This window comes from Exophiala dermatitidis (assembly GCF_000230625.1).
Source record: "Exophiala dermatitidis NIH/UT8656 unplaced genomic scaffold supercont1.5, whole genome shotgun sequence".
NCBI classification, from domain to species: Eukaryota; Fungi; Ascomycota; class Eurotiomycetes; order Chaetothyriales; family Herpotrichiellaceae; genus Exophiala; species Exophiala dermatitidis.
In genome coordinates this window covers 2,604,245-2,628,497 of record NW_008751650.1, presented here as the reverse complement: position 1 = coordinate 2,628,497, position 24,253 = coordinate 2,604,245, and the positions used below count along the sequence as shown (strand labels likewise).

Below are 24,253 nucleotides of genomic sequence, written 5' to 3'. Positions count from 1 at the left end.
ATATACTTAGGTTTCTTCTATTACTTCTTTTCTTCTTTTAATATACTAAACGCTAAATATAATACTACTTTTACTATTATTTTCTTTAAGTTACGATATACGCCTTTAATTATATTAACGAGATCGTATAATAATATATATTCTATTTCTCTTCGATTATAGAACTTAGTAAGTTCTAGATCTACTATACTCGGATATAGGGGTTATATAGTAGTAAGGAAGTCGATTTATACTATATCTTCTATAGCTTCTATTATATATAGAGCCTTATACTACTTATATAGAGACTTCTATTAATAAAACTATATCTTTAAGTCTTTACTTTGTAGTACTTATTTTAAAGTATACTACTTACTTACGAGGCTTTATCTCTTTATTATATCTAAGGGTTCTAGATAGTCTCTTAGTATCTTTAGCCGATAATAGAGTATAGACTTATCTTTATAATATAGGCGGTTAGATAGAGATATCGTTCTATTAAATCGATTATTAAGATATTAGATTAGAATAGTCTATTATCGATATAGCTTTAATTAATATTAGTAGTCTCTATCTTTCCTATCTAGCGTCTATTTCTCCTTCTATATAAGGATATTTAATTCGATATAGAGAGATAGTTTAGGCGGCTCTAGTAATAGAATTAGTTCGAGTTAGGAGAGATCGATATACTACTATAATTCGTTAGTCTATACTTTACTTTTAAAGACTCTATACTAGTTATTCTAGTTATTAAAAGTACTTAGAATAAGAGTAGTTTTAACGAAGATAGTAGAAGAGTAAGTCGACTTCTCGTAGTATACTACTATTATTTCGATTACGATAGAGAATAATTCTATTAATACTATTAATTAGTTCTCGTATTAGAGTATAAATATTACGAATAAATATATTCGATTATTAGTCGTTCGTAGAGTAGTTAGTCGTAAATCGAGCTTATAACTATTAGTAGATATACTAAAAATATTATATTTACTCTCGCTTTATCTACTTTATAGTATATAGAGTACTTCTATATATACTATAGAAATCGGAGAGAATACTATATCTCGTACGGTCTATAGATTATTCTAGAGAGTAGTAAACCTCGTCGTTAATATCGTTATCGAGCGTTATTTAGGGTCGATAGCGAGGTTTAGGAAGTGTAGCTAACGTAAGTGTTCCTTGGTAGTGGGGTATCGGAGCCGACTGTGTACAACAAGATACAACAATCTTCTAATACGCAACTTGGATCTTAGGTGGCCTTTGAGTTGGCACTCTCTTCATCTTCGTCGGCGGGCTGGAGGACACCGGGTTCATATGCAAGTGTGGTGGCCAATCCGACCAGCATCCAACTCAACCGGTCTGATCTTTTAGTGGGTTCGAAGACATCTTCACGCCATCGGATGGTGGCTTCGCTGTTGCGATCTTGTGGCATAAACGTGTCGTCTACAGTTGGAGCAAGGCTCGCATCCCAACTATCATTTTCCGGTGGGAAATGCAGCGCTCTAGGGTGCCAATCTGTAATCAACAACAGTACCTATATACTGCCCAAACGTCCGACTCTTGGCGATGCTGTACTTCTCGGATCCGAAGGTTATACGCTGCACGATATGCTCGACATGTCGCCATAGTCGGGCATGGATGTAGTCTGCTCAGACAGCCCCGCCCGCAATGGCTCTTCTAGAATGAGTCGCCAGTGATTCGCCATATCGGGATTCGTGATCCCGCCAGTTTGATCGCCGTTTGGTGCCCATCGTCTGCACCTTATACGTCTTGTCCTACATTGATCGCGGGAATATCGGAAATGCAAAGACTGCAGATGCCCAGGATGACCTTGGTCCATCCAGTGCACCGTGGACCTGGGTGCTGAATGCCTTTTATATCGCATATGTTCTCTTTGGATGGGTAAGTCTCGGTTGTGGTGGTTGTCGGGCAAAAAAGAAAGTAACTGACGAGATGCGGCCCGACCACACTTCTGGGGAAAATCTTTCCTGCACACATCTACGTCGCTTGCCTGTGTCTGTTGTGGGGAGTTTGTGCCATGTGTTCCGGAGCCTCGACCAAGATGAGCGAGCTGGTGGTGTGCCGTATCTGCTGGGGATATTCGAGGCCAGCTTCGGCGCCAGAGCGTGAGTCCCATTGCTGCATGATTCCATGTGTTGAGAGCTAATCATCCATCCATCTAGGCCATATTTTCTCTCCCTCTTCTACCAACGCGGCGAGCTAGCCTTTCGGACTTCCATCTTGTTGGGCATGTCTCCCTTGGCCAACTGCTTCGCCGCCGCCCTCGCACTACGGTCTGACGCACGCCAAACATTCCAGCGTGGCGCTGTGGAGGCTTCTCTTGCTCGTCGAGGAGCTCCAACCATCCTGTTTGCACCCGTCGTCTTCTTTTTCCTTCCCGATTCACCTGGCTCGGCCAAGCTCCTCAACGAGGATGCGCAGACGCACGCCGTGGAGCGACTACAGACCCGTGACCACACCGCGAAGCACCGGATCCAATGGCAACAACTTTTTGCCGGGTTGACCGATTACCGCAACGTCGTCCACACTCTGATCCATTTCATGTGCAACTATTCATTTGCAGGGCTGTCAAACTTGCTGCCCACCATCGTCCAAGGACTGGGCTACTCGAGCATCAATGCTCAGGGTCTCACCGCGCCCGTCTACTTTGCCTCTTTCTTGCTCTGTGTGACGGCGGCGCTGGTTAGCGACAGGTGGGGCCGACGCGGCTTCATCGTCGCCGCTGCTGCCAGTGTCAGATGCATCGGATACCTGCTGCTGGCCACTGTTGAAGACAATCCTCACGTTCGCTACCTCGGCGTCTGGCTCGCCGTTTGTGGAATCTTCCCAGCGTTATGTATCAACGTGAGTTATGGCGCCCTCATTAATCACCTCACTCCACTCCGTGTTGTTTACTGACAAGTCATCGGCCTTCGCAGATCACATGGCTCCTCAATAACAACAGCAGCGAGTCCAAGCGTGGTGCAGGCCTGGCGGTCCTTGCAACATTTGGCCAGTGCAGCTCCTTCCTGAGCTCGGCCGTATTTCCCAAGGAAGATGCGTGAGTTGTGTTCCTGTGTCAGCTGTGGCGTGCTCTCAGCTAATCAAAAATGCCATCTTAGACCTCATTACAGTAAGGGTTGCGCAATCGGTTGCGGCTTTGCCGGCGCGATCATCATCCTCTCCCCGGGGACTCTATTTCCGCCTTCGTCACATCAACAAGAAGAAGGACGCCTTGCATGGAGCCGTGGAAGATGACCAGCAATTCGATGTGACCACGCTCGGAGACTCGCACCCGGCGTCTAGGTTCCTCCTTTGAAGGAAGAGCCAACACTATGTCCGAATATCCTGGCGGCGTGCGGGCAGGGATTGTAGCCTGTGAGAATTTTCGTACTCCCAGTTTTCGCCAAAAGCTTTTTGCCAAGCGCTGTGAAGAGGTATACAAGAGCAGAAGTGATGAGATGGTCACGAGCTTCATCAGCCTGGCAGCAGAGCACTCTCCGATTAGCTCGCGTCGAGGGCTTGAGTGGCAGAGATCAATGTAACCCGAGATATGTTATCCATCTTAGCCACTGCATTAATGGTATCTTCATTCCTCCAAGTTGCAAACTAGAAGGGGCTCCTATAAGCCTCGTCCCTCAGAGATGGAAAGGCTATAGCAGGTGCTACAGGCTGACGTGAACGACAGGGATGTGTCTAAACGAGGAAAAGGAGTCCGGAGTCTTGGGGGCATACTTAAGGTTGGACTAACTACACAATAGTGTCCCTTCCCTTGGCATGATGTGCTCGCGATGACTACACAGTACACAGTGAATCAGCAGCCTCTGTCACTGAAACCATGTTTCGACCGAGAATCTGGGTCACTACTTGGCGGGATTCTCCCCGAACGTTAGGTCGTTGACCGTGATGTCGGCCAATTACAAATGATAACGACCCGGCAAAGGAGCTAAGCTGGCTGGAGGAGTGCGACAGACTGGAGTGGATTTTGCAGCGACGGGACCCTGACCCAGGAACGCCATTTCGTACTTGGAAGCCGAACAAGAAAAGAAAGGTAAGTCGAGAACAAACCGGAAAGCAAGAACAATGTTCTCGAGGATGGAAGGATCCAAATATGGAGTTCACCGTGCTCTCATTGGCAGAACCATGCAGAGAGTCTGCAGCAGAAGCGAAACCGCTCAAGGTGTGAGGGGATTGAATCGTGTGTCGAAGGATCAAAGAGGTGAGAAGAAGGGATGGATACTGTGTAAGTCTCGAGGAGATGATAAGAATACGGGAACAACGGCCCGGTCTGGGTGAGCGCCCGCTTGAGGTGCGAGCACGTTTACTATTGCTTGATCTGCCAAGTTGAGCTTGAAACAATTTACCTTCCTACACCAGTAAGTCTGTTACGGTGTGAAAGCTTTTTAATCCACAGCAGATTGACTCCCAAGCGGTGCGTAATCTTCGAAAACAAAATTGTCTTTGGTGTGGGGGATACGTACTGTTCATGGCGTGCTGGGGGAGCACCATAACGCAATTGAGAGGCGCCACCATGTCGACACTCACCTCCATGCCTCCTACGTCCCTCGACGAATGAAATTGGCTTCCTCGCCACGATCAACAGTTACAATCCTCAGACAGATTTACTTATTAGAACACTGGTCACGGAAAGTCACCGGAATGGTCGACATTGCCACATGCGCAGATGTGCGCTGCACTTGGACTGTGGGTATAGGCATGCGCGGTATAAGTACTTCGAGAATGGACCGGCAAAAAACAAAACCTTCACATCTCACGCCTTGCTACACTTAAGTTTGCTCGTCTTACACAATGGCTGTTGAACTCTTGACGCAGGCCGACGGCTATGGCATCATTATTGGCCTGTCGGTATTGTTCTGCCTCATTATCCTAGTGGCAGTGCGCATCCAGAAGAGGTATCTTTCTGAAGACAGCGACCAATCGGAGATGTTCATGGTTGCCAACCGTTCTGTCGGAACCGGATTGACCGCCTCTGCAGTGTTCTCGAGCTGGTACGTTGAAACGGCAGTGACTGTGAATACATGTGGATTGACCATGACAGGATGTGGATCAATGAATCTGTCTTCTCGGCCGCCTATACCTATAAATGGGGTATCGCGCTACCCATTTGGTGGGCAAGTGGTCTGTCTTTCCAGATTGCTCTCATGGCTGTGCTAGGTATCGTGGCGAAGCTGCGTGTCCCTTATGCACATACCTCGCTTGAGATCATCAGAATGAGATATGGCAACTATGCACATTGGTTGTTCATCCTGCTGAACCTGGTCAACAACATCTTTGGCTGCGGCAGCATGATTCTCGCCGGGTCTCAACTGGTGACTGGCATGACCGGCATGCACGTTATAGCTGCAGCCATTTTGATCCCTGCAGGAGGTAAGTCAAGTCGATGATGGGTGACGTATGCACATACTGATGCTTGTGATGTTCAGTCGTCACCTACACTGCCGTGGGAGGGCTTAAGGCGACATTCCTGACAGACTTCCTGCACACCACCATCGCCCTGATTCTGTTGATCTACTTCTCCCTTGCAGTCCTGACGAATGAGCACATTGGTGGTTTGTCAGGCTTGTACGAGAAAGTCAAAGCCACAAATGACTACATTGATGGGAACTACAAAGGCTCCTTGTTGACTATGAAGTCGAAGAGATGTAAGACGACACTGACGTTCCATGCAAACCAATCACACTGACACCCGTTTTAGCACTCATGTTCGGTCTCGTGCTGAAGTTCGGAAATTTGGCCCTTGTGCTCATGGACACGGCTTTCTGGCAAAAGTCGTTCGCTTCCGAAGTGCACTCGACTGTGCCGGCATACGATCTTGTGTCGATCGTCATCCTTGCCATACCATGGTGCACTGGCACCATCATCGGCCTCAGCGCACGCGCAATCGAAAAGACTCCTGTCTGGTTCGACTATCCCAACACCTTGACAACGACTCAAGTCAACTCCGGCCTGGTCATGCCATACGTGCTAAGGTCCCTGCTGGGCAAGGGTGCCACCACCGGTCTGCTAGTGCTGATCTTCATGGCCATCACCAGCACCGTGTCTTCTTCCATGATCGCAGTCAGCAGTATCATCTCTCTGGATTTCTTTCGCACCTACATCGACCCCCGTGCGTCAGACCGCAAGATTCTCAAGGTGAGCCACTGGGGCGTTGTCTTCCACGGGTGCTTCATGGCCGGTTTCGCCATCATGCTTGAGTACGCCGGCGCCACAAACAACTGGTCCACTTACTTCCGGCCCATCGTCGCATGTCCTGGAATCCTGCCCATGATCCTGACACTTTTCTGGTCTCGGCAAACGAAGCTGGCCGCCATTCTCTCTCCTATTCTTGGTCTTTGCTCAGGCATCGCGACCTGGCTATCCTTGTCATGGGCATGGTCTGGTGCGATCAACATCCAGACCACCCAGGACCAGGTCCCAGGTCTGTACGCTGCCATTGTCTCGTTCTTTTCACCAGCACTTTACTCCGTCATCATCTCCCTAGCTTGGCCAAGCAGGTTCGACTGGCGCGAATTCTTGAGGATTGACCTGATCGAGGACAAGAGCCAGCCGAATAGCTCTCTTCAGTCCAAAGACCCGAGCAGCGAGGCCGTCAATGAGCCTGTCAAGACACCGCAAGAAAAAGAAGCTTATGTCACAGGTGGAGTGGAGAACGGCTCCGTAAAGAGTCCACAACGCACTCTAGTGAATGGTCAAATCCCTCTCGATGAGGTGCATCATCCGTTTGACGAACAGACTATTCGCCATATCAAGAAATGGTTCAAGATTGCGTCCATCTTCTTCGTCGTCAACGTCCTGGTTACCATTGTTCTTTGGCCTTTGCCGCTATATCGCGACTATATCTTCACCAAGAGTTTTTTCGGCGGCTGGGTCACTATGGCAATCATCTGGCATTTCGGCGCCATGTTTGCTGTTATTGTATACCCGATCTACGACGGACGACATGAGATCATTCGAGGTGTTCGTGGTCTTGTGAAAGATCTGAAGGGAAGGAGATGAGGCTGTGGTATGGCATTGCCACGGTTTCCTAGACATGCTAGAGCGATAGATACTGAATCAAAGGTACCTAGATGATAGATACCATATTATAGATACTAGAAAGGCTAGATGCTCGATCATGGGTGCTAGAAGGATAGACACTAAAGCGATACTCTTTTGATTTTGCTCGATAACAGTGTCTATGACTTACAAAACAACGTCGGTCAGAGCAGCATTGGTCGTGAGCAGATCCAATTCTGAAATTGATAAATGTGCTGCAACAATTGGGAAGTGATCCTCTTGATGGTTTATATTACGCCACAAGTTGATGTCCCATCCTGTTCAAACGCACAACATGACTGAAAGTCAGATCCTATCGTCTCTAAGCGAGTTATATCATATCTTTGCACGCCACTTTCACAGCCTCGAAAGTCCAGCATGATGCAATTTTGTCTTCAATTTGAGCTTCAACTTCACACTCGGTCGCAGCTATAGCCGGAACGCCATGTCGTCCTGTCAAGAAATTCCATCACCAACACCAGCACCAGCCATACATGGGTGAGCCCACGCCATCCAGTGTGTACTTAGTCTTGCACCGGCCATCAGATTGAAGATCAAGGACTCTGCTCGCCGTCGAAGGAACCTCTTCGCCCACTCACTATTGCAGCCAAAGAGGTGGAATATCTAGTTCAATTCACTGCACGATCGCAGTTATTTCTGAAAGCATACCTTATTCTTCGAAGTACACCTTCTGCGGACTGTGATAGAGTCGTCTTCATCTTGTGATCCAATTCAACTTGCACATATTATGTCAGCGCACATGACAACGATATCCAAACCACGTGATATAGTCCACGTGACTCAATTGCTTATCTAATGCAGGCACCGCACTGAGTCGTGATTGGGTGGAAGCCAAATGTGAAAATCCACGCCAAGATTTCGTCCAGGCTGCGCATTTGCCTGACTCCACATTGACTTTTGTTGCGGTTGCCGGCCACTGACAGTCGCTCTGCTAACTCCGACGGGTCGGTGGCTCCTCTCATCAGGAACTTTTTTGCTGCGCTTGACCGACATTACTACATGTACCCAAGTGAACATTGAACAAAGAGCGTGTTCGGGGTTGTTGTGATTATCCCAATTCCAGTTCCTTGTGATCCATTCGGCTGTCGGTCAGAATGCCTGACGAACTGGAGGTTTGTCTTCTCTACCAATACTTAATGTCCTCACAAAACTAAACCTGCCACCAGGAACGGCTGAAGAGCCACGCACGTGCCTTTGACAGTCTGTTGTCGCTCATCCCAGCAAACCTCTATTATGGCGGGGATGTCAGCGTATGTATTTGGATGAGACACTTTCGAAGGTGACTCGGCTAATGGATTTGCAGGATCAATGGCAGCGGAAAAAACAGACTCCCGAGCAGAAGCGGGCGGCGAAAATGGCCAAACTCGACCCGGACAATTGGAAAAGCGCAAAAGACTTGATGGACGAGAGGGCCGCCGCTGCAGCACTGAAGCGGAAACGAGATGACAATGAGGACGCAGAGAGTGTCGAGTCAGCCGACGATGATATGTCTGGTCTGGAACAACCCAAGGCTATACAAGATGCTCAGGCTGGTGCATCGAAGAAAAGAAAGACAGAAGGTCACAACGCACCCCAGTCTGAAAAGGTCAAAGACGCAACAGAGTTAAAGCCCACCGGCGAGACAGAGGAAGACAGCCGACGTCGAAAAGCAGAGTTAAAGGCCGCCAGACGCGAACGAAAGAAGGAAAGAAAAGCAAAGGCCAAGGAGAAGCTGGAAAGACAAAAGGCTAGAAAGATGGAGGGCAAACAGCAGGTGAATGGCATTGAAACTACGACAACAAGCCAAAAGAAGGCACCCAAGGAAGAACTGCAACTAAAGGAGCCGATCACCTTGGACGAACCGACCCCGGCGTCGACTGACAAACCGGCCGATGCCGTCGAAGAAACAAGCCAGGAAGAAGACGAAGTGTCTGTTGCATCATCAGACGCAGACCATCCCGAAGTATTTTCACCACAGCACGAGTCTGGCACTTCATCCATTTCTTCCATCCAGGGCCCGGCCCCCGAAGCGACCGTTAAGCCCCAATCAAAAGTCGAACCAAAACGGAAACCCCAAACTCAAGCCGAACCCGAAACCCAACAACAATCCTCCAACCGGCAGCAGCAGCAGCCCACCTCGACTCAAACAAACACCAACACAGCCCAAACGCCCCGAGAACGACTTCAAGCAGCAATATCGCAACTGCGCGCGGAGCGCAAAGCCGACGGCCCGGACGGACGGGCGCCGAAGAACCGCCAAGAGCTCCTCGAACAGCGACGCCGCAAGGAAGAAGAGCGCAAAGCAGCCAAGAAGGAACAGAAGCGACGGGAGAAGGAAGAAGAAGCTCGACGACAAGACGAGGAGATAGCACGGCGTTTCTCCCCCGGCGGGTCCGGGTCACTTCTTGCGTCGCCGCGCTCGCCGCCCACTAGCAATGCATCTGAAAACTTCAACTTCAGCTACGGCCGGATCGCCTTTGAAGACGGCACGAATTTGAAATTGCTCGACCCGAACACGCCCGAGGTGGTTGAAGAGCACAAGAAAAAGGGTCCACGGGACCCAGCGTCAGCGCTCAAGGTTGCCCTGGCGAAAAAAGAACGGCTGGCCACGCTGGATGAGCAGAAACGCGCCGAAATCGAGCAGAAGGACATGTGGCTGAATGCCAAGAAGCGCGCTCACGGCGAACATGTCAAGGACGACACAAGTCTTCTCAAAAAGGCCCTCAAGAGACAACAGGGTCAAAAGAGAAAGAGTGAACGTGAGTGGAACGAGCGGCTGGAAGGCGTCCAGAAGGCCCAGGAGGCCAGACAGAAGAAACGCACCGAAAACCTGGCCAAGAGAAAAGAAGAGAAAGGAGCGAAATCCGCCGGTCCCCACAAGAAGAAGGAGAAGAAAGTCAAGAGGCCTGGTTTTGAAGGCAGTTTCAAAGGTCGCACTGGTGGGAAGAAGAAGTAGTCATAATGATGAACAACCATGAACAGCAGCAGTGGTGAAATTTCTCCCTCCCCTTTAGGCAAGTATTCGGTACTGTCTGGAAAGCGAGTCCCCGACGTGGTGATTGAAAGGAGGCAAGGCAACACAACGCATCGCGTACCTACTAGCTTCATTCTAGGGCGTGACACTCTTTGCCGTCGAAGAGATGAAATGGTGGTTTTTGCTAGTGCTGCAGAAAACGCCTCACATCTGCTTTTGCTAGCTGTCCTATCCAATCTTCAGCGTCAACTTCATGATGAACCAACCCGGCAGCCTGATAGTGTTAAATATAAAAGCTTCAGTTCGTCAAACATCATGATCTAAGCTTAGTCTTTCGTCTTTCTTCACGGAATACTTGAATACAGCCACCTATGTACCCTTTACTCGGAGGACTATAAGTTTTCGCGTATCGATTGTCCTCCTTCCAGGCATTGTCAGTGTAAACCAACTAAGTAGTCAGGATCAACAGCCACTCTCCCTCGTTTCTCTCTTTCATGCTTCCTCCTTGGACATAAGGGACGAAGTACCATTCCCACTTTCCTTCTTAGTCCATTTCAACATTGTCTCCCTACCTTCCCGGATCCATGATCCCTAACTCTCAATTCACCAATCAATCAGTCAATCCCGTCAGTCATATCAATCAGAGAGTACCTAGGTATAAGCACTTCTCCGCCTGATGATCGGACCATACTTATACAGCACCCACGGGATCGGAAGCAGGCCGACCGTGACGAATCCAAAGAGACTAGTTGCCCAAGCGACGCCCATTCCACGGTACCTAAAAAACATAGAATAAAAGCGTTAGTCTTATCTTGGACCCAACAATCCACTTCAATGCAACGCCGTCTCCAAGAGTAAAGAAAAACTCACATCTGAATCGTAAAAAGGGGAAACACCCCGCCGACCACATATCTCAACAACGCATTGGCAGCAATGGCACTGGCGCCCATTAAAGGACCATACGCATCGACAAGATAACACACACCGGAGCAAAACACAAGCATATTGCCCATCCCGAACGGAATTGTCGCGAGAACCGGCACGATCCAATGGACGGACGGCCGAGCTGACCAGGCGAACCAGAATAGACCGATGGGCAACATGAAGGACCCGACCATGGCCGCATAGAGTCTCTCTTCTGGGGGTAACTGGACGAACTCTCCCACAGCCCCTGCCCCCGCCCCTGCCCCAGCCTGTCCGTTCTGCATCATGCTCCGCATCTTCTTGCGATAAATAAACAAATCAAAGCCAATAAACGCCAACGTCCCCAGAACCACGCCCAATCCAATCCCCAAAAACACCAGCCCGGACTCGCCCTCGTTGAAATGATAGACCTGAATCTCCGGGTAAAAAGATTCAAAGACAAGCGGGAACGCAGCAAAGAACCCAAACAAGACACTAAAGTTGAACGCCGTATAGATACTCGTAAAAGCAACAATCGATTCCGTCCCCAACATCCTCAGCGGCCGGAGAAGCGTGACGATCAGCAAAAACTTGATAGGCGACATTCCCGGCGGAAGCGGGCTAGGGGCCGGCGGCAGACCTAATTTCTTTGCGCGGCGTTGAAGGATGATTTTCTTGTACGTTTCTTGCTGCGGGATCGTGACTGCGTAAGACAATGCCCCCCAGAATAGTGTAAGCCATTGTGTCCAGCGCCATCCTTTTTTCATCGCCACATAGCCGCCGATAGCTGGGCCGAGCGCAGGACCGAGAAAGGGCGTCATGACGAATAGCACGCCCGACACCGCTCGTTGGTATGGTGAGAATATGTCTGAGTTGGAACCCGCCCCGACGGCCAGACATCCCGATCCCAAAAGTCCCGCGAAAAACCGACATACTACTAGTGTTCCGAAGTTTTTGGCGAATCCGGCGCCGAGCGTGAAGAATAGTGATGATGGGAAGAAGACCAGATATGCGCCGCGCCGGCCGTACGTTTCCGAAAGTGGTGCGCTGACGACGGGCCCGAATGCAAGTCCGATCACGTAGACTGTTAATGTTACGATTGCGGCTGTGATGCTGACGTCGAAATGTCGCGCGATCTCGGGGATACCTGAAAGTTAGTGAGAAATAGAGTAAGTAATCTGGCGGGTCAATGGCCCTAAGCCAGTTCAGGTGAGCATACTGGGTGTGATGACTGAAGCGCCGAATGTGCTATGTCGGACGGTTAGGTTAGCTGCAGGTCAAAACCGAAATTAACCATGGGGGAAACCAGAGGCGTACATACATTGTAAGGCATTGAAGCGCAGGGAATAGAGAGTGATAACTCTTCTTGAGTAGCGACCAGTTTAGCGGATTTTCAGGGTCGTCTGGTCCATCCCAATCATGAACTGTGGCAGTTGGTGGACTTGGACCATTGCTCTGTTGTGCTGTCGCTGTGCCTGTGCCTGTGGTGGTGGCATGTTTCTCGAGGTCTTGTTCAGCAATGGCAACAGGGACTGGCGTAGACCCATTTGAACCAGTAGTCGAATCGCTCGGGGCTGGGTTCTTCTCCAACATCGCGCTTTGGTCGGTAGCTTTGACCATAGTATTGTTCACGCACAGTATCAGGGGAGGGGGTTTAAGTATCGAAGACTGGAAACGCGATATCGCTGAATCTGGTTGAATAAATGTTGAACAAAGAGGATGCAGGCTTCTTCAACAACGACAACAGCCCACCTCAACTCACAGGCAAAGAAAATATCATAACCGAACAAACGGCAGACCGGTGACCGCCATTCCTTTGACAGTACAGGCTGAGCCGAACGCACCACAATTTATCCGCTGATGTTGTTAGTTTGATCGTCCTCTCATGCAAAACCCTACCGTGAGCCGAGCCTCGCTTCCAGTACTCTTTCATCATACTTGCGGAGTCTTGTTCAGTAACGAACAGGTCTCTTTGCGACGGTCAACCTGTCAGACCATTGGGATCCGCGGATGCCCACGAAAGCCAGGCTGTTTGGACGTTGTGAGCTCATTCGTGAACAACGCGTGTAGCCACGGAGATGACTTCAAATTAAGCACGGGGGCTATCACGAAGCGGGTGTAAGCAGATCGGATGTGATGATTCCCGGACTTCGTCTCCTTTTGGGAGTAGTGATTTCGGTACCCTGGACATGAAGCAGCGTAAGGCTGGCTAGCCCAATCCTGGTCGATCATTAATTCAAGGATAACGGGATGACTTCTTAATCTGATAGCCGAGAAGCTATAACAACGGCAGACATGCCACGCACACAACGGAGCCTGTGAGTCCGAAACATGTTGAGCAGCACAGCCCGAGGGGCCTCATCGGCCAACGCCGGAACGATAACCGGCATATATATAGTAAAGCAAAGGAAGAGCAAAGCAGCCGGGAGCGCAGTCTTTCAAATCGACGATAATCGCAAAACCAGAGCTGAAATGCAGCACGCAGATGGAGCACAGAGTGGCAGGCAGTTGCTGTACTTGCCCAATTGTTCCTCATCGCTTATATAATACGGACTCCTTCGCTTGGCAACCGGGTGGACTGGTCCAAATCACCTGGAATGAACCAGTCTCCCCCCGTTAACAGCAACTTGAAGTCTGAACTCACGCAAGCAGTCCAAAGTCTGGGGTCCTGTACAGCTCTTCAATAACTTGAATGTGGGAGCTCCCTGTGCATCATACATCCTGAATGGGCAAGGTTCAATGCAAAAGGTATGATACTAGTAGCAGGCGGAGTACCTGAACTACAGAAACTCTTCATCCACCGTCCAACTCGGATCAAGGCGTCATGTGTGTGCAATACATATCACAATCCTAACGACCGGAAATAAACATGTGCAATACTCGTAGTCGTCCCAGCTACGATATGGATTTGCAACCGACATCTCATCCGCCACCCAGCAAGTGTCCATAGCAGCCATAAACTCGTCACCCTCGGGTTGAATGATCGTTGTGTCCTAGGTCACCGTCTTGTGCTGGCTCAAAGGATCCAATGACTCGCCAGCATCGTATTCCTCGCGCCTCATGATACTCTCTACCGGGCCAAGGAGTCGTTTGAAACCCTCTCTTCCAAGTTTGGCGACCTTCACATCGGTCTTGGCCACTACACTTGCGGCACGGGGCTTGTCGTCCAACAAAGCCAATTCACCAAAGAAATCCCCTCTCTTGTACTCCTTGACAGGGCCATCGATGCCTTGCTTGTATGCCGCAGCCTCGCCTGCTTCCAGGAGATAGAACGAGTCACCCGGCTCTCCTTCTGTGATGATGTTGGTACCAGCAGCAAATTTCACCGTCTCAAGAGCGTCAGCAATCTTAGCTCGCTCATACGGTTTGAGCGAGGAGAGGAGAGGGACCTCCTCCAAGAAGCTCTCGTACATCTTGCGCTTCTGGAATGCATTGTCCATGAGGATTCGGCGGAATGTAACACGGTCTAACGCCCAGAGCAAGCCGCCCTTGGATGCACTGACAACTGTTGCAGCACGAGGAGCGTTGTACATCAGCGCCAGCTCGCCAAAACTGCCGCCCGGCCCGATGGTTCCGACCTTGTTGCCCAGGCCTTCGGGTCCTGATTCGACTGTGCCACTAGGGTTAATATAGATATCGAATTCGCCCGACTCGACAACGTAGAAGTAGTCCCCTTCATCGCCCTGGGTGATGACTTTGATGTTTGGAGCAGGGATAGATTTCTCCACTAAAGCATCTAGCACCAGATGGAAGGATTCTTCATCCAGACTGGAGAACAAGAAGTTGTTGGCTACGGCGTGCTTGAGACGCTCGTATTGTTCGGGAGTCTTTGGGTGTTTGGGGGGCTTCCAGTTGCCTGAGTCAGCATCCGGTTGCATGGATTCGGCAGAGACCGATGTCCTGCGACCAGCAGCATAGTTGTTTGGCAGTGGTTGTTGGCCTGGCGTCTCTGACTCGGTGGTAGCAGCGTGGCCACCCCAGTTCCCAAATAATCCACCGCTGGCACCGGCACCAGCTGCCGCACCGAAGCCGGAACCACCAAAAGGTGAGCGTTCTGAGGCCCGGGATTTGGAGGTGGGATCGGTCGGCGAGCCAAAGGTATCACGCTCTTCGTCCTCCTCTTCTATGCTGATGACATTCTTGGCCGCGAAGGGGCTGCGGCTGTCGAAAGGGCTAGCAGTGTCCGCCATGGTTCGACGTCCGTCAGAGGTTGAGCTGGCGCTCTTCTTCCAAGCAGCCCGCTCGATTTCGAGCTGGCGGTTGAAATAGTTCGCACAGTGCTGGAGAGGGTCGTCAGGTTTCGCTTGAAGCAGGTCTTGGATCAAAGCATCAACGACAGCTTGATGAGGAGCAGGGAGGGACATTGGCGGCGAGTCTCAGATGTGGGGGAAAGATTGGGACGGGCCTGCTGATGTAGGCCTAGGATATTGTGCAATGGTTGACTGGGAAGAGGGACAAAGAAGGATGGATCCCTTTGGCTCAGGTAGCAGGGCGGCCGCTGGCCAGTGTGGTCCGTGGTCCGGGTGGGTTATTGTGGTTTCGAGAAGGGGCAGGGAAGCCTGACACGGGCGAATCACAGCTGCCAAACCCAGGATGCTCTGCAGTGTAGCTTTCGTTTCCCGGCTCTGGCCACTCAGTGGTCGACAACTGGAAGCGGGCTGCAAGCCTCTGCCTCTCTACAGCGGAGCAAGCAAGGGCTAAGGCCAGGGGCGGGGCAGCGCAAGAAGGTGTTTTGATATGCAGTAGTGCAGATTGTCCGTGGCTAGATGACGCAGTTGGAGGGGGGCGCCCACGGGTTCGCAAGCCAGTGATGTCTCGACGTCTCCAGCTATTTGCACGACCACGGGCGTAAGAGAGGAAGCCGAATGAGCATGAACCGGCGAACTTGAAGCTGGTGTAAAAGAAGAAGAGAAGCACGGTCTCAAGTCATGTAGAAATTGGCTTGAGGAGGTTGAGGATCAAAGCTGGAGTTGGTGATCTGGGATACCTAAGCTGAAGTGAGGTAGGTACCTTGGGTGGTAGGCAAGAAGGCGCAGTTGGCGATTGGCACCAGGCCGGGGACTCGGAGGGAGCAATCCTGCCGCACCGCCAACACAGGTGTTTAGCGGTGCTAGTAGTGGTATTTTAGCACTAGTCACCGCCAAATTAAACTAGCAGCTCCCTAAAATGGAGAGCAACATCTGCATGACGAGGGACTCTTGAGCCGCTGGACTGCTCTGCAGTGCCAATGAGCCTGAGAAGCTCTGACCGTCCTTGCAGTGCAGTGGTAGAACTATTTCCAATCTTGCAAGTCGAGAGCATCGGGGAACTCAGATAGACTATAATTACTATTCAACGCGACCAGGATCTCTTTGTGTCTCAACCCCTTCAAGCTCCTCTGCTCGCGGAGCACAGACTGTCGTGACATGTGTTGTAGTACCCCTCCCACAAATGTTGACCGCCAAAGTATGGATGTGCCGCAAAGACTCCTGTAGTAGCACGACATACAATGTTGTACCAGTAGATCAACCTGCTGTTGGATCGGCCGCGCCATCCTAGGTCGTCCACACCTCCGAAGCCTTCGAGAACCCTTCTAGAAAACGGCAAGGAACATGTGCCTCGAAACGTACTAGCACTCAAACACTCACTTGCTTCGTATTATTAGTAGCTCGTATTATCGAACAAGTCATGCATCCCCCTGTCTCCGAATAGCACAACAACAGAAGGGGATATCTACAAGACAAACAATCTTCCGCTGTCCAAACAAACAATGCGCCGACCTTTGCCATGCAATCCCTGAAGAAACCCTCCCAAGACTTCACTCGAATCCAGCATCTTTTCACCTTGTCGCTATGAGTATTTAGTGCAAGATCTTCTTGAACAATGAGCTGATTCTGTGCTTCTTCTTCTTGTCCTTGGCGCTCGGGCTGCTGGTAGGGGTGGTGTCTGCCTGCTTGGTAGGAGTAGACGTAACACTCGAAGGTGTTGCTGGAGTGGCTGCGGCCTCCTTTTTCGGTGCAGGCGACGATGGCACGGCTGATTCAGTCTTGGGGGCTTCGGTGGTGGAACTGTGGACGGTACCAGAGGTGGCTTCAGTCTTAGGCGCTTCGCTTGTGACTGGTGCAGTAGCAGCCGTAACACCGGCAGCCAGGGCTGGCTCAGTCGAGCCTGCTGGTGCTTGTGTCGACTCCGACGAGAGCTGCCCAGTCTCATTCCGGTTCATCAGTTGCACAGCAGGCTCATCAGCCAGTGTGGGATCCTCCGCACCGTCGGACACAGCTGCAGCCGCTGCCTCAGACACACCAGGAGCGACGGTCGAGGTGGTGTGCGGAGGCGCATATTCAGTAACATCTCCTTCGGTTTTCTCTGCTGGGACCTTAGAATGAGACACCACAGCTGGGGTCTCAGTGTCTGCGGCGCCATCAGAGAGCGCGGCGGCTGCGGATGGGGCCGTGCCAGCCACTGCGCCTGACTGAGTGGATGGCTTCGAGGTTGAGGAAGTGGGAGCGGGGGCGGTAGCAGAGGTGGCCGCAGCAATTGCTGGTGCTGGTTCACCAGCCTCGTCGGCGGTGGGAACCTTTTTCAACAGTTCCTGCTCGACTTCGGCCTTCTCCTGAACCGCCTCAGCCGATGCAGCTGCCTCAGGGGAGACGTGCGCCTCCTCAATGGACTCCTTGACTACCTCGGGAACGCTAGACTCGGGCTCAACCACTGTGGCTGGCTTTTTCTCTTCGAGAGGCACTTTGCCGGCTAGCTCAGCGGTGGTAGAAGTTGGCCCAGCAGAAGAGATCGTCGGGCCGACATCAAGCGTATTGCCTGCCTCTGAACCCATTGGAAGAGAGGATTCTGGTATCAGATTTTCCTTCTTTTCTTCCTTCTTTTCCGATGCGCCGAATCCGAGGGCACCTGCCAGTCCGGCACCCATGCTTGCGATTCCGCCAACAAAGGGCAGGCTGGAGCTGCCAGCCTTCTCATAGTCATCCTGTGATGTGGTCACGCTAGAATAGATACTATTCGAAGTAATCTCGCTTGGAGGAGGGACCTTTTCGCCAGCTGGAAGATCAATCGGGTTTCCAGCCCCGCTAGTGGCCGGCAGAGGATTGACGCTGAAGGACTCCGACTCGGTCTTCTCATTTTGGGCCTGGGGAGTTTCGGGAAATGCGCCTGGTAAACCACTCTCAGTTGTATCCTTGTTGGTTGGGGAATCTACCGTACCAGATGTGACTAAGAGGGAATGAATGTCAGCCGCAACTTCACAATGAATGATTGACAATAATGGTTCAGGGTAGACATACCTTCGGTGGCTTCTCTTCGAGGCTCCAGCGGCACTTGACCAGCCAGCTGGGCCGTGGTGCTCTCGGGTGCCGCGCTGGACGTGGTCACGGCTTCGGGAGCGGTTTCTGTCTTGCGCTTGATCTTGTCGGGATACAGCACATTGTTAATGTTGCCATGGCCATCATCCTCCTGTGGTGCCTGGGAGTCGATAACCCAGTTGTCGTCAACCACAAACTTGTAAAGGATTTTGGTGTCCGCAGAGGGCAATTCGACCTCTTTCTCCCAGATGTCCCCGACTTTGTTCAGTTTTACGCTCTTCCCCCAGTCATCGAATGTGCCGGTGACATGGACGTCCGACGCATCAGGGTGCGGCCTGGGTGCTGGTGTCAGCAATTGCTGGGCCGGAGACCAGAGGACACCGTTCAGGCGTGCCAGCGTGGAATGTAGCCAGACAAGATCTGCGATCACTCACCATCTAAAGACGAAGCTTCCCATGACTGTAGAGTTGGTAGGATCAGAATGCGACTTCGGGAGAGGATTCTGAAAGGAGGACAAGTGTGCGCAAACAGGCGACAGCCTTCAGAAAAAGCTTGGAGTTAGGGTCGGCCTTGTGGTGGCTGGATTGAAGTAAGACTGAGCAGGTGCGCGCGCGCAAGGAGAGAGACGAGATCCAAGAGTTGATCGAATTGAGCGATCCTCTATGAGCACGCGTTTGGTATGATTTTGTGATCGAGGAACGACGTGGATGAAGAGGCAGATTGGGGTTGTTGGAACTACTATTAGCAATGGACGGAGGCTATATCATAGTACTGCGCGAGCTGCGCTTCAGGAGCCGTCGCAGGCGGGCGCGGTGGAGTTTATTGGAGGCTGGGAGGACGCCGCAAGTCTCACTACTAGCACTACTGCCACCCGCCGAACCGCTCTGTGCCCATATTATTATTGCTCAGGCGCACTATCAACCAAACTACTCGTGCTCTAGGTGCCTTTCTTCCCACGACTAGCACCCCAGTAGCGCTGCCTATTGCCCTAGATCACCGCCTGTCGGGGTCAGCTCAATTTTTCATGCCTGTGACTGGCGCTGGTCCGTCCGCTTCCATCCAATTCTAATTTCAATTCAGCCGTGTACTCCAGATCTAGATGGAGTACGGTTCTTGAACTTGCTGGCTTTGGCTATAAGGAGGCTGGTCATAAATAGTTGGATTGAACGTTGTCAGGTACTTTTCGCTCCAGTAGCTGACCAGAAAGTCATTTGGTACTATGCACCCCGGAGAAGTACCTGGCGACGGCCGGCGCGTTGGTCTCTCGGTGGTTTTCAGGGCTTGCATAGGCGCCGTCTAAGGAGTTGCGGCCGGACAAATTGACACAAATTTATCCCTACTATCATGCCCTGCGAGAACCACCCGCTCGGTAGCTTAGGCGCTCGAGAAAGAGTGACTTTACAGGAAAGAGTCTGGCCAACATTCACCGCCGCATTACAACTGTATACTTGCAAAAATCTACCTGGGTATAACTCGCAGTCAATTTGAAATTTCCCTGTTATGGCACTGGATCACTTGAATCACTTCCCAGCTTTTGATATATGCATTTAATTGTAGAGTTGTACGTACAACAGTGTAGCTCTACAACATTGTATACCGCCCCGCCAGAGCAGTGATAGTCCTCACAAGCGTCATTGCATTCCCCACATGTCGCAGTACTGCGGAGGACTCGTCTTTTGTTAAACACCACGAATTCCATGCTCACAGATTCTGTACATTAGACCCTTGCCCATGTGCTTTTGACGGAGGAGTACTTGAATTTACAATGCGCCTTATCAAGCGGCACATCGACGATGACGGCAGTGGAAGCGTCACATTATGTCCTGAGGAGCCGGAAGATATGGTAACAAGAGATATTCAACCTGTACACTCTGTCGGTTACGCTCATCTGAGAACTCAATAGTGGCATGCCTACAACCTGATTCGGCCCAGAGACCTCCTCACAGCATCAGCGATACGTCGAGTGACCACCGAATCCGCTTCCACCGGCTCAACCTCGTCCCAGCGAGTCCATACCAACCTGACCATCCTTGTCAAATCGGTTGACTTCGATCCACAGGCTGGACAGCTACATGTCTCGGGCCAAATTGCGCGGGAGAACAGATACACGAAGATCGGGCAATTCCACACACTGGACCTCGAGCTTAACCGCAATTTCACCCTCGAAAAACAGGTAGGAGGTCCTGATGGCGGTGAAGGCTGGGACAGTGTTGCTCGTGCGCAGCTTGAAGAGGCGATCGATCAGACGAGGGGCACCGAAGCCGTCGCAGTTGTCATGCAGGAAGGACTGGCCAATATATGTTTCATCACGCAGCATCAGACGGTTCTGAGGCAGCGAGTCGAGGTCTCAGTGCCTAGAAAACGTGCAGGAGCAGGACGATCCGCAGATCATGACAAGGGACTGGAAAAATTCTTTGCCACGGTGCTGGACACCTTGCTCAGGCAACTCGAAGGTCTTCTTGAAGGCAAGGATAGCAGTACCAGTTTCCCAATCCTGCTGGCTAGTCCCGGTTTCACTGCTGCTGGATTCCTCAAATACATTAACGAAACAGCGGCCTCGAAAGGCACCAAGCTTCTTCAGGATATGGTCAAGCGGAAAGCGTTTGTTGTTGTCCACAGCAGCTCGGGTCATCTGCATAGCCTCAACGAAGTGCTGAACAGTCCGGAAGTGCTGGCCAGACTTAAGGATACGAAGTATGCACGAGAGACTGCTTTGATGGACGAGTTCTTTGCTTTGCTCCGAAGGGATGATGGACGAGCGTGGTATGGTCCGAAAGAAGTCGAGACGGCTGTCGAGAAGGGAGCCGTAGGTCGAGGCGGCGGAGTCCTGCTTATCAGCAATTCCCTCTTTCGAAGTCAAGATATAGCTACGCGGAGGCGATGGGTCAGACTGGTAGACAGGGTGAGGGAGGTTGAAGGCGGCGAAGTTAGAGTTCTTAGCAGCGACCATGAGAGCGGCAAACGACTTGAGGGTCTCGGTGGGATCGCTGCCATCCTCACATTTCCCATTGAAGAGATGAGCTCCGACAGCGAAGGCTCCGCCGACCCGGAGTCTGCAGATGGTAATGAAGCATTATGAGACGAGCATGATCACTACTTTCAAACTCGAAATCAAATCAAGTTTGGCTAAAGAAGCAAGTCTCCGAATCGTGTCCGTAGAAGTGTTAGGCATCACACTGCCATACTTAAACTGCTAAATCGTGGAAGCAGTACGAGACGTATGTCCAAAGGAGTCCGAAAAGGAGTCTCAGCCTTGTCAGCCCCTCCTCAGCCTTAAAAGGGGTAGTTTACTAAGCGGGGCAATTCCGCTAGCCAGACGCGTCCGATACCACACTGCTACTACTACACTGTAGTTCGACGCGTGCTGTGAAACTGGCTGTGAACTTGAACTTGGTGTTACCAATGACCTCATGGATAGTCTTTGATTCTTTTTCTCACCAGCCCATTTTGGACACATTTCACGACGCAGTTCATGGATAGAGGCCTGAGAGAAAAGAAAGCATTTGATGCGGCTTCCGTTGACAGTGCTGCGGAAATCGCAGCAGTTGCGGGAGCGTGTTTCGCTATCGCAGCCTTTGCACAGGCTTTTATTGCGCTTGCATTTGCTGAGGAACAAAAAAGGTTAGAGGATTGCGACTGTGAGGACTACGACTCTGAGGATTTTGTCTCCGAGGATTCCATCTCTGAGAAATCCTATCTTGAGACGCCCTCATCACCTCCGTCCACCCTGTGTCCCACCACGATGCCGCGCCCTGCTAAGCCTCCCATGACCCTGAAGGAGGCAAAGCGAGCAGCCAAGAAGGATGGCGCTCCTCAGTTCCAATTGACAGCGTCACAGATGGAGCGTGCAGATCGTCTGGAGGCACGGGAGGAACAACGAAAGAAAGCCATAGAGAAGGAGAGACAACGTCGAGAGAACAAACGCAAACGAGACGAAAAGGAGGAAAAGGAACGCGCTGTGAAACGGAAAATGCTGGAGGAGGGCAGGATCAAGGTTGAGGACACATGGGGGAAAGTGACGGCGAGCCAGCCACGGTTGAACAAATTCTTTGTCCGAAACCCAACCAAGCCTCTAGTCCCTTCGAAGCGGAGCATTCGAGACGAGGTCATTGTGGAGGAGAATGCAGAAAACGAAGATGAAGGGGCCGGCGGTGATCGCCAGCCACAAGTGCAGGGAGCAGAAGGCGACCAGGAAGAGAGGGATAATGCTCCTGAGAAGGCATTGACAACCAGCGCAAAGAAGACCATCCCATCTACCGGCAGTCAAGGGCGGGTCAAGGAGTGGCTCAGTACAGCATTACCGACACAGGCTCCAAGTGCGTCTCTTCCGTCTCTGACTGGCATTCTTCATGCTCCCGCTTCAGGTCAAAGAAGTCCGCCACCACTCCAAGGTGTAGGCCATGCGGTTCAGAGCCGGCCTTCCACCTTGAAGGAACAAAGCAAGTCCCAGCTGAATGCGCGACAGAAACAGCCATTACGGCTATCTCAGGACGCCAAAGCCCGCAAGGATGTTCCTCGATCTTCGAAACAAAACACGGCGGACGCACCCCGACGTTCCCCTCGAACAACACAGTCTCAAAACCGAGTCCCTGATGGCACTGCGTCTAAACAGGCCAGCATTTCGATCTCGGACTCTCAGCGAGCTACAACGGGTAAACTGGCAGGGACAGGAGGTGAGCAAAAGAACCAGACACTGTCCTCACAAGACCATTTTACCGATAATGCCCCTAGGACAGTCTCTGGAGCATTCCCCGCCATGAGAGCGAATGAAGACGAAGAAGATTTCACCGAGGGCATAGATGACGAGACGTTCCTCATGCTCTGTGCAACGCAGGAACCTATGAACGACGAAATTGATGCCGGAAACCCATCTAATGCAGCGGAATCTGCCTGCAGCAACCCCGGCGCACCCACGCCTTCATCCGCTCCTGACACGGACCACACAAGAGGACCATCAACAAGCCGATCAGAAACACACCCTCCAGCGGCACAGGAACAAGAGGAAATGGCTCCGCAGGTGCCTACCACCATCGTCAACAATGAAAGCTTCAGTGCCGAGTTTGCCAAATTCGAAGACGAAGAACTCATTGCCTTGGCTGAGGAGGCCGAGGCGAGCACCACTCCTGTGGCCGTAGCTGCAAAGCAATCATCAACCCTGCCACCGCCACCGCCGCCAAACCCAATAGCAACGACATCAAACACGAACCAAGACCAACACCAAACCCGAACGTCCCAAAAAGCAATGAAGTCTTCTCCGAACCGCAAGACAAATGGCAGAGAATCTATGAAGAACCGTGGCCACGGCAGAGGACGTCCTTCGCCAAACCATGATTCGAGGACTAGTAGAGTCCATACTACTAAGCAAACAGCCCCAGCTCCAGCTCCAGCTCCGCCAAGGGATGACTTCCTCGACGCTCCTGGGCCGTCAACGCAGGCGTTGATGCTAGAATTGGTTGCCCAGGCTGAAGCGGCCGCGGCCACGACTACAAAGACAAAACGTTGATCTTGATCTACCTCCTCGCCGTGCCGACTGCAGCTTTGATGAGGTGTGTACTGCTGACACTGACACTGACAATGTCCCTGTCGACTTCTACAGAAGATTACTCTGCCGGCAGGAGGAGAGTGGGTGAATTGGCATCGGAGTGGACCTGGCTGTTTCTAGCGCATGTGTCCTTGGATAGTGTTACTAGATGGCTGCATTGGACACGGGCAGCTCATGCTTCCGGTGCGGAAAGGCAGCCATTCCACTACAAGCATATGAATAAACACTGTTATGAGCATGAACATACCTAGGTCCTGTAGGAAGTAGGGAGGAATAAGATACATCGTCTCGTTTCCAGGCAGTGCGCTGCAGTCTAGTAATTACAGTAGTACTACTACTCGTGATTTGTACATACTGTAGTTGCCCGATATCAATCGACAACCACACCATCACCGAAGGTGTGAGAATATATTGACATATACGGATAGTATGGGCGGCATTACCATCGTACTATGGCCGTAGCAATTGTTCTGGGTTGAGTTGTCCAACGAGTATTCCTGTTGT

The 24,253-nt window shown here is 51.3% G+C and overlaps 8 protein-coding genes across 8 annotated transcripts; 5 read left to right on the top strand and 3 right to left on the bottom strand.

Annotated features, from left to right (window-relative positions):
- The first annotated feature begins 1,218 nt into the window (after positions 1-1,218).
- HMPREF1120_06505 (retrograde regulation protein 2) lies at positions 1,219-3,591 on the top strand. Its single transcript, XM_009160708.1, has 4 exons — positions 1,219-2,108; positions 2,166-2,847; positions 2,922-3,043; positions 3,105-3,591. The coding sequence occupies exons 1-4, from the start codon at positions 1,936-1,938 to the stop codon at positions 3,238-3,240; spliced, it is 1,113 nt and encodes a 370-aa protein (XP_009158956.1). The 5' UTR covers positions 1,219-1,935; the 3' UTR covers positions 3,241-3,591.
- A 78-nt stretch (positions 3,592-3,669) lies between these two features.
- On the top strand, positions 3,670-7,862 carry HMPREF1120_06504 (SSS family solute:Na+ symporter). Its single transcript, XM_009160707.1, has 4 exons — positions 3,670-4,991; positions 5,042-5,370; positions 5,427-5,645; positions 5,699-7,862. Exons 1-4 carry the CDS (start codon positions 4,792-4,794, stop codon positions 6,997-6,999), a joined length of 2,049 nt encoding a protein of 682 aa, XP_009158955.1. The 5' UTR covers positions 3,670-4,791; the 3' UTR covers positions 7,000-7,862.
- A 118-nt stretch (positions 7,863-7,980) lies between these two features.
- On the top strand, positions 7,981-10,391 carry HMPREF1120_06503 (uncharacterized protein). The gene is made up of 3 exons (XM_009160706.1): positions 7,981-8,171; positions 8,226-8,309; positions 8,363-10,391. The coding sequence occupies exons 1-3, from the start codon at positions 8,154-8,156 to the stop codon at positions 9,992-9,994; spliced, it is 1,734 nt and encodes a 577-aa protein (XP_009158954.1). The 5' UTR covers positions 7,981-8,153; the 3' UTR covers positions 9,995-10,391.
- A 272-nt stretch (positions 10,392-10,663) lies between these two features.
- Positions 10,664-12,508, bottom strand: HMPREF1120_06502 (MFS transporter, DHA1 family, multidrug resistance protein; the record flags this gene model as incomplete). The annotated part of the gene is made up of 4 exons (XM_009160705.1): positions 10,664-10,790; positions 10,883-12,062; positions 12,135-12,163; positions 12,237-12,508. 4 exons carry the CDS (start codon positions 12,506-12,508, stop codon positions 10,664-10,666), a joined length of 1,608 nt encoding a protein of 535 aa, XP_009158953.1.
- Positions 12,509-13,908: 1,400 nt separating this feature from the next.
- HMPREF1120_06501 (cAMP-dependent protein kinase regulator) lies at positions 13,909-15,279 on the bottom strand (the record flags this gene model as incomplete). Its single annotated transcript, XM_009160704.1, has 1 exon — positions 13,909-15,279. The coding sequence occupies one exon, from the start codon at positions 15,277-15,279 to the stop codon at positions 13,909-13,911; it is 1,371 nt and encodes a 456-aa protein (XP_009158952.1).
- A 1,475-nt stretch (positions 15,280-16,754) lies between these two features.
- HMPREF1120_06500 (uncharacterized protein) lies at positions 16,755-18,664 on the bottom strand (the record flags this gene model as incomplete). The annotated part of the gene is made up of 3 exons (XM_009160703.1): positions 16,755-18,058; positions 18,190-18,542; positions 18,642-18,664. 3 exons carry the CDS (start codon positions 18,662-18,664, stop codon positions 16,755-16,757), a joined length of 1,680 nt encoding a protein of 559 aa, XP_009158951.1.
- A 625-nt stretch (positions 18,665-19,289) lies between these two features.
- On the top strand, positions 19,290-21,409 carry HMPREF1120_06499 (translation factor pelota). Its single transcript, XM_009160702.1, has 2 exons — positions 19,290-20,050; positions 20,111-21,409. Exons 1-2 carry the CDS (start codon positions 19,973-19,975, stop codon positions 21,284-21,286), a joined length of 1,254 nt encoding a protein of 417 aa, XP_009158950.1. The 5' UTR covers positions 19,290-19,972; the 3' UTR covers positions 21,287-21,409.
- A 121-nt stretch (positions 21,410-21,530) lies between these two features.
- On the top strand, positions 21,531-24,047 carry HMPREF1120_06498 (uncharacterized protein). Its single transcript, XM_009160701.1, has 2 exons — positions 21,531-22,880; positions 22,939-24,047. Exons 1-2 carry the CDS (start codon positions 21,680-21,682, stop codon positions 22,965-22,967), a joined length of 1,230 nt encoding a protein of 409 aa, XP_009158949.1. The 5' UTR covers positions 21,531-21,679; the 3' UTR covers positions 22,968-24,047.
- The last annotated feature ends 206 nt before the right edge of the window (positions 24,048-24,253 follow it).

What these genes read in the sequence shown, in the direction of transcription:
- HMPREF1120_06505 (XM_009160708.1), top strand. Translation starts at nt 1,936, where the DNA reads ATGCGGCCCGACCACACTTCTGGGGAAAATCTTTCCTGCACACATCTA. An exon ending in GCCAGCTTCGGCGCCAGAGC is followed by an intron (nt 2,109 to 2,165) that starts GTGAGTCCCATT and finishes CCATCCATCTAG; the next exon opens with GCCATATTTTCTCTCCCTCT. An exon ending in TCCCAGCGTTATGTATCAAC is followed by an intron (nt 2,848 to 2,921) that starts GTGAGTTATGGC and finishes CGGCCTTCGCAG; the next exon opens with ATCACATGGCTCCTCAATAA.
- HMPREF1120_06504 (XM_009160707.1), top strand. Translation starts at nt 4,792, where the DNA reads ATGGCTGTTGAACTCTTGACGCAGGCCGACGGCTATGGCATCATTATT. An exon ending in TCTGCAGTGTTCTCGAGCTG is followed by an intron (nt 4,992 to 5,041) that starts GTACGTTGAAAC and finishes TGACCATGACAG; the next exon opens with GATGTGGATCAATGAATCTG. An exon ending in GACTATGAAGTCGAAGAGAT is followed by an intron (nt 5,646 to 5,698) that starts GTAAGACGACAC and finishes CACCCGTTTTAG; the next exon opens with CACTCATGTTCGGTCTCGTG.
- HMPREF1120_06503 (XM_009160706.1), top strand. An exon ending in ATTATGGCGGGGATGTCAGC is followed by an intron (nt 8,310 to 8,362) that starts GTATGTATTTGG and finishes ATGGATTTGCAG; the next exon opens with GATCAATGGCAGCGGAAAAA.
- HMPREF1120_06499 (XM_009160702.1), top strand. Translation starts at nt 19,973, where the DNA reads ATGCGCCTTATCAAGCGGCACATCGACGATGACGGCAGTGGAAGCGTC. An exon ending in CTGAGGAGCCGGAAGATATG is followed by an intron (nt 20,051 to 20,110) that starts GTAACAAGAGAT and finishes AGAACTCAATAG; the next exon opens with TGGCATGCCTACAACCTGAT.
- HMPREF1120_06498 (XM_009160701.1), top strand. Translation starts at nt 21,680, where the DNA reads ATGGATAGAGGCCTGAGAGAAAAGAAAGCATTTGATGCGGCTTCCGTT. An exon ending in TAAACTGGCAGGGACAGGAG is followed by an intron (nt 22,881 to 22,938) that starts GTGAGCAAAAGA and finishes TAATGCCCCTAG; the next exon opens with GACAGTCTCTGGAGCATTCC.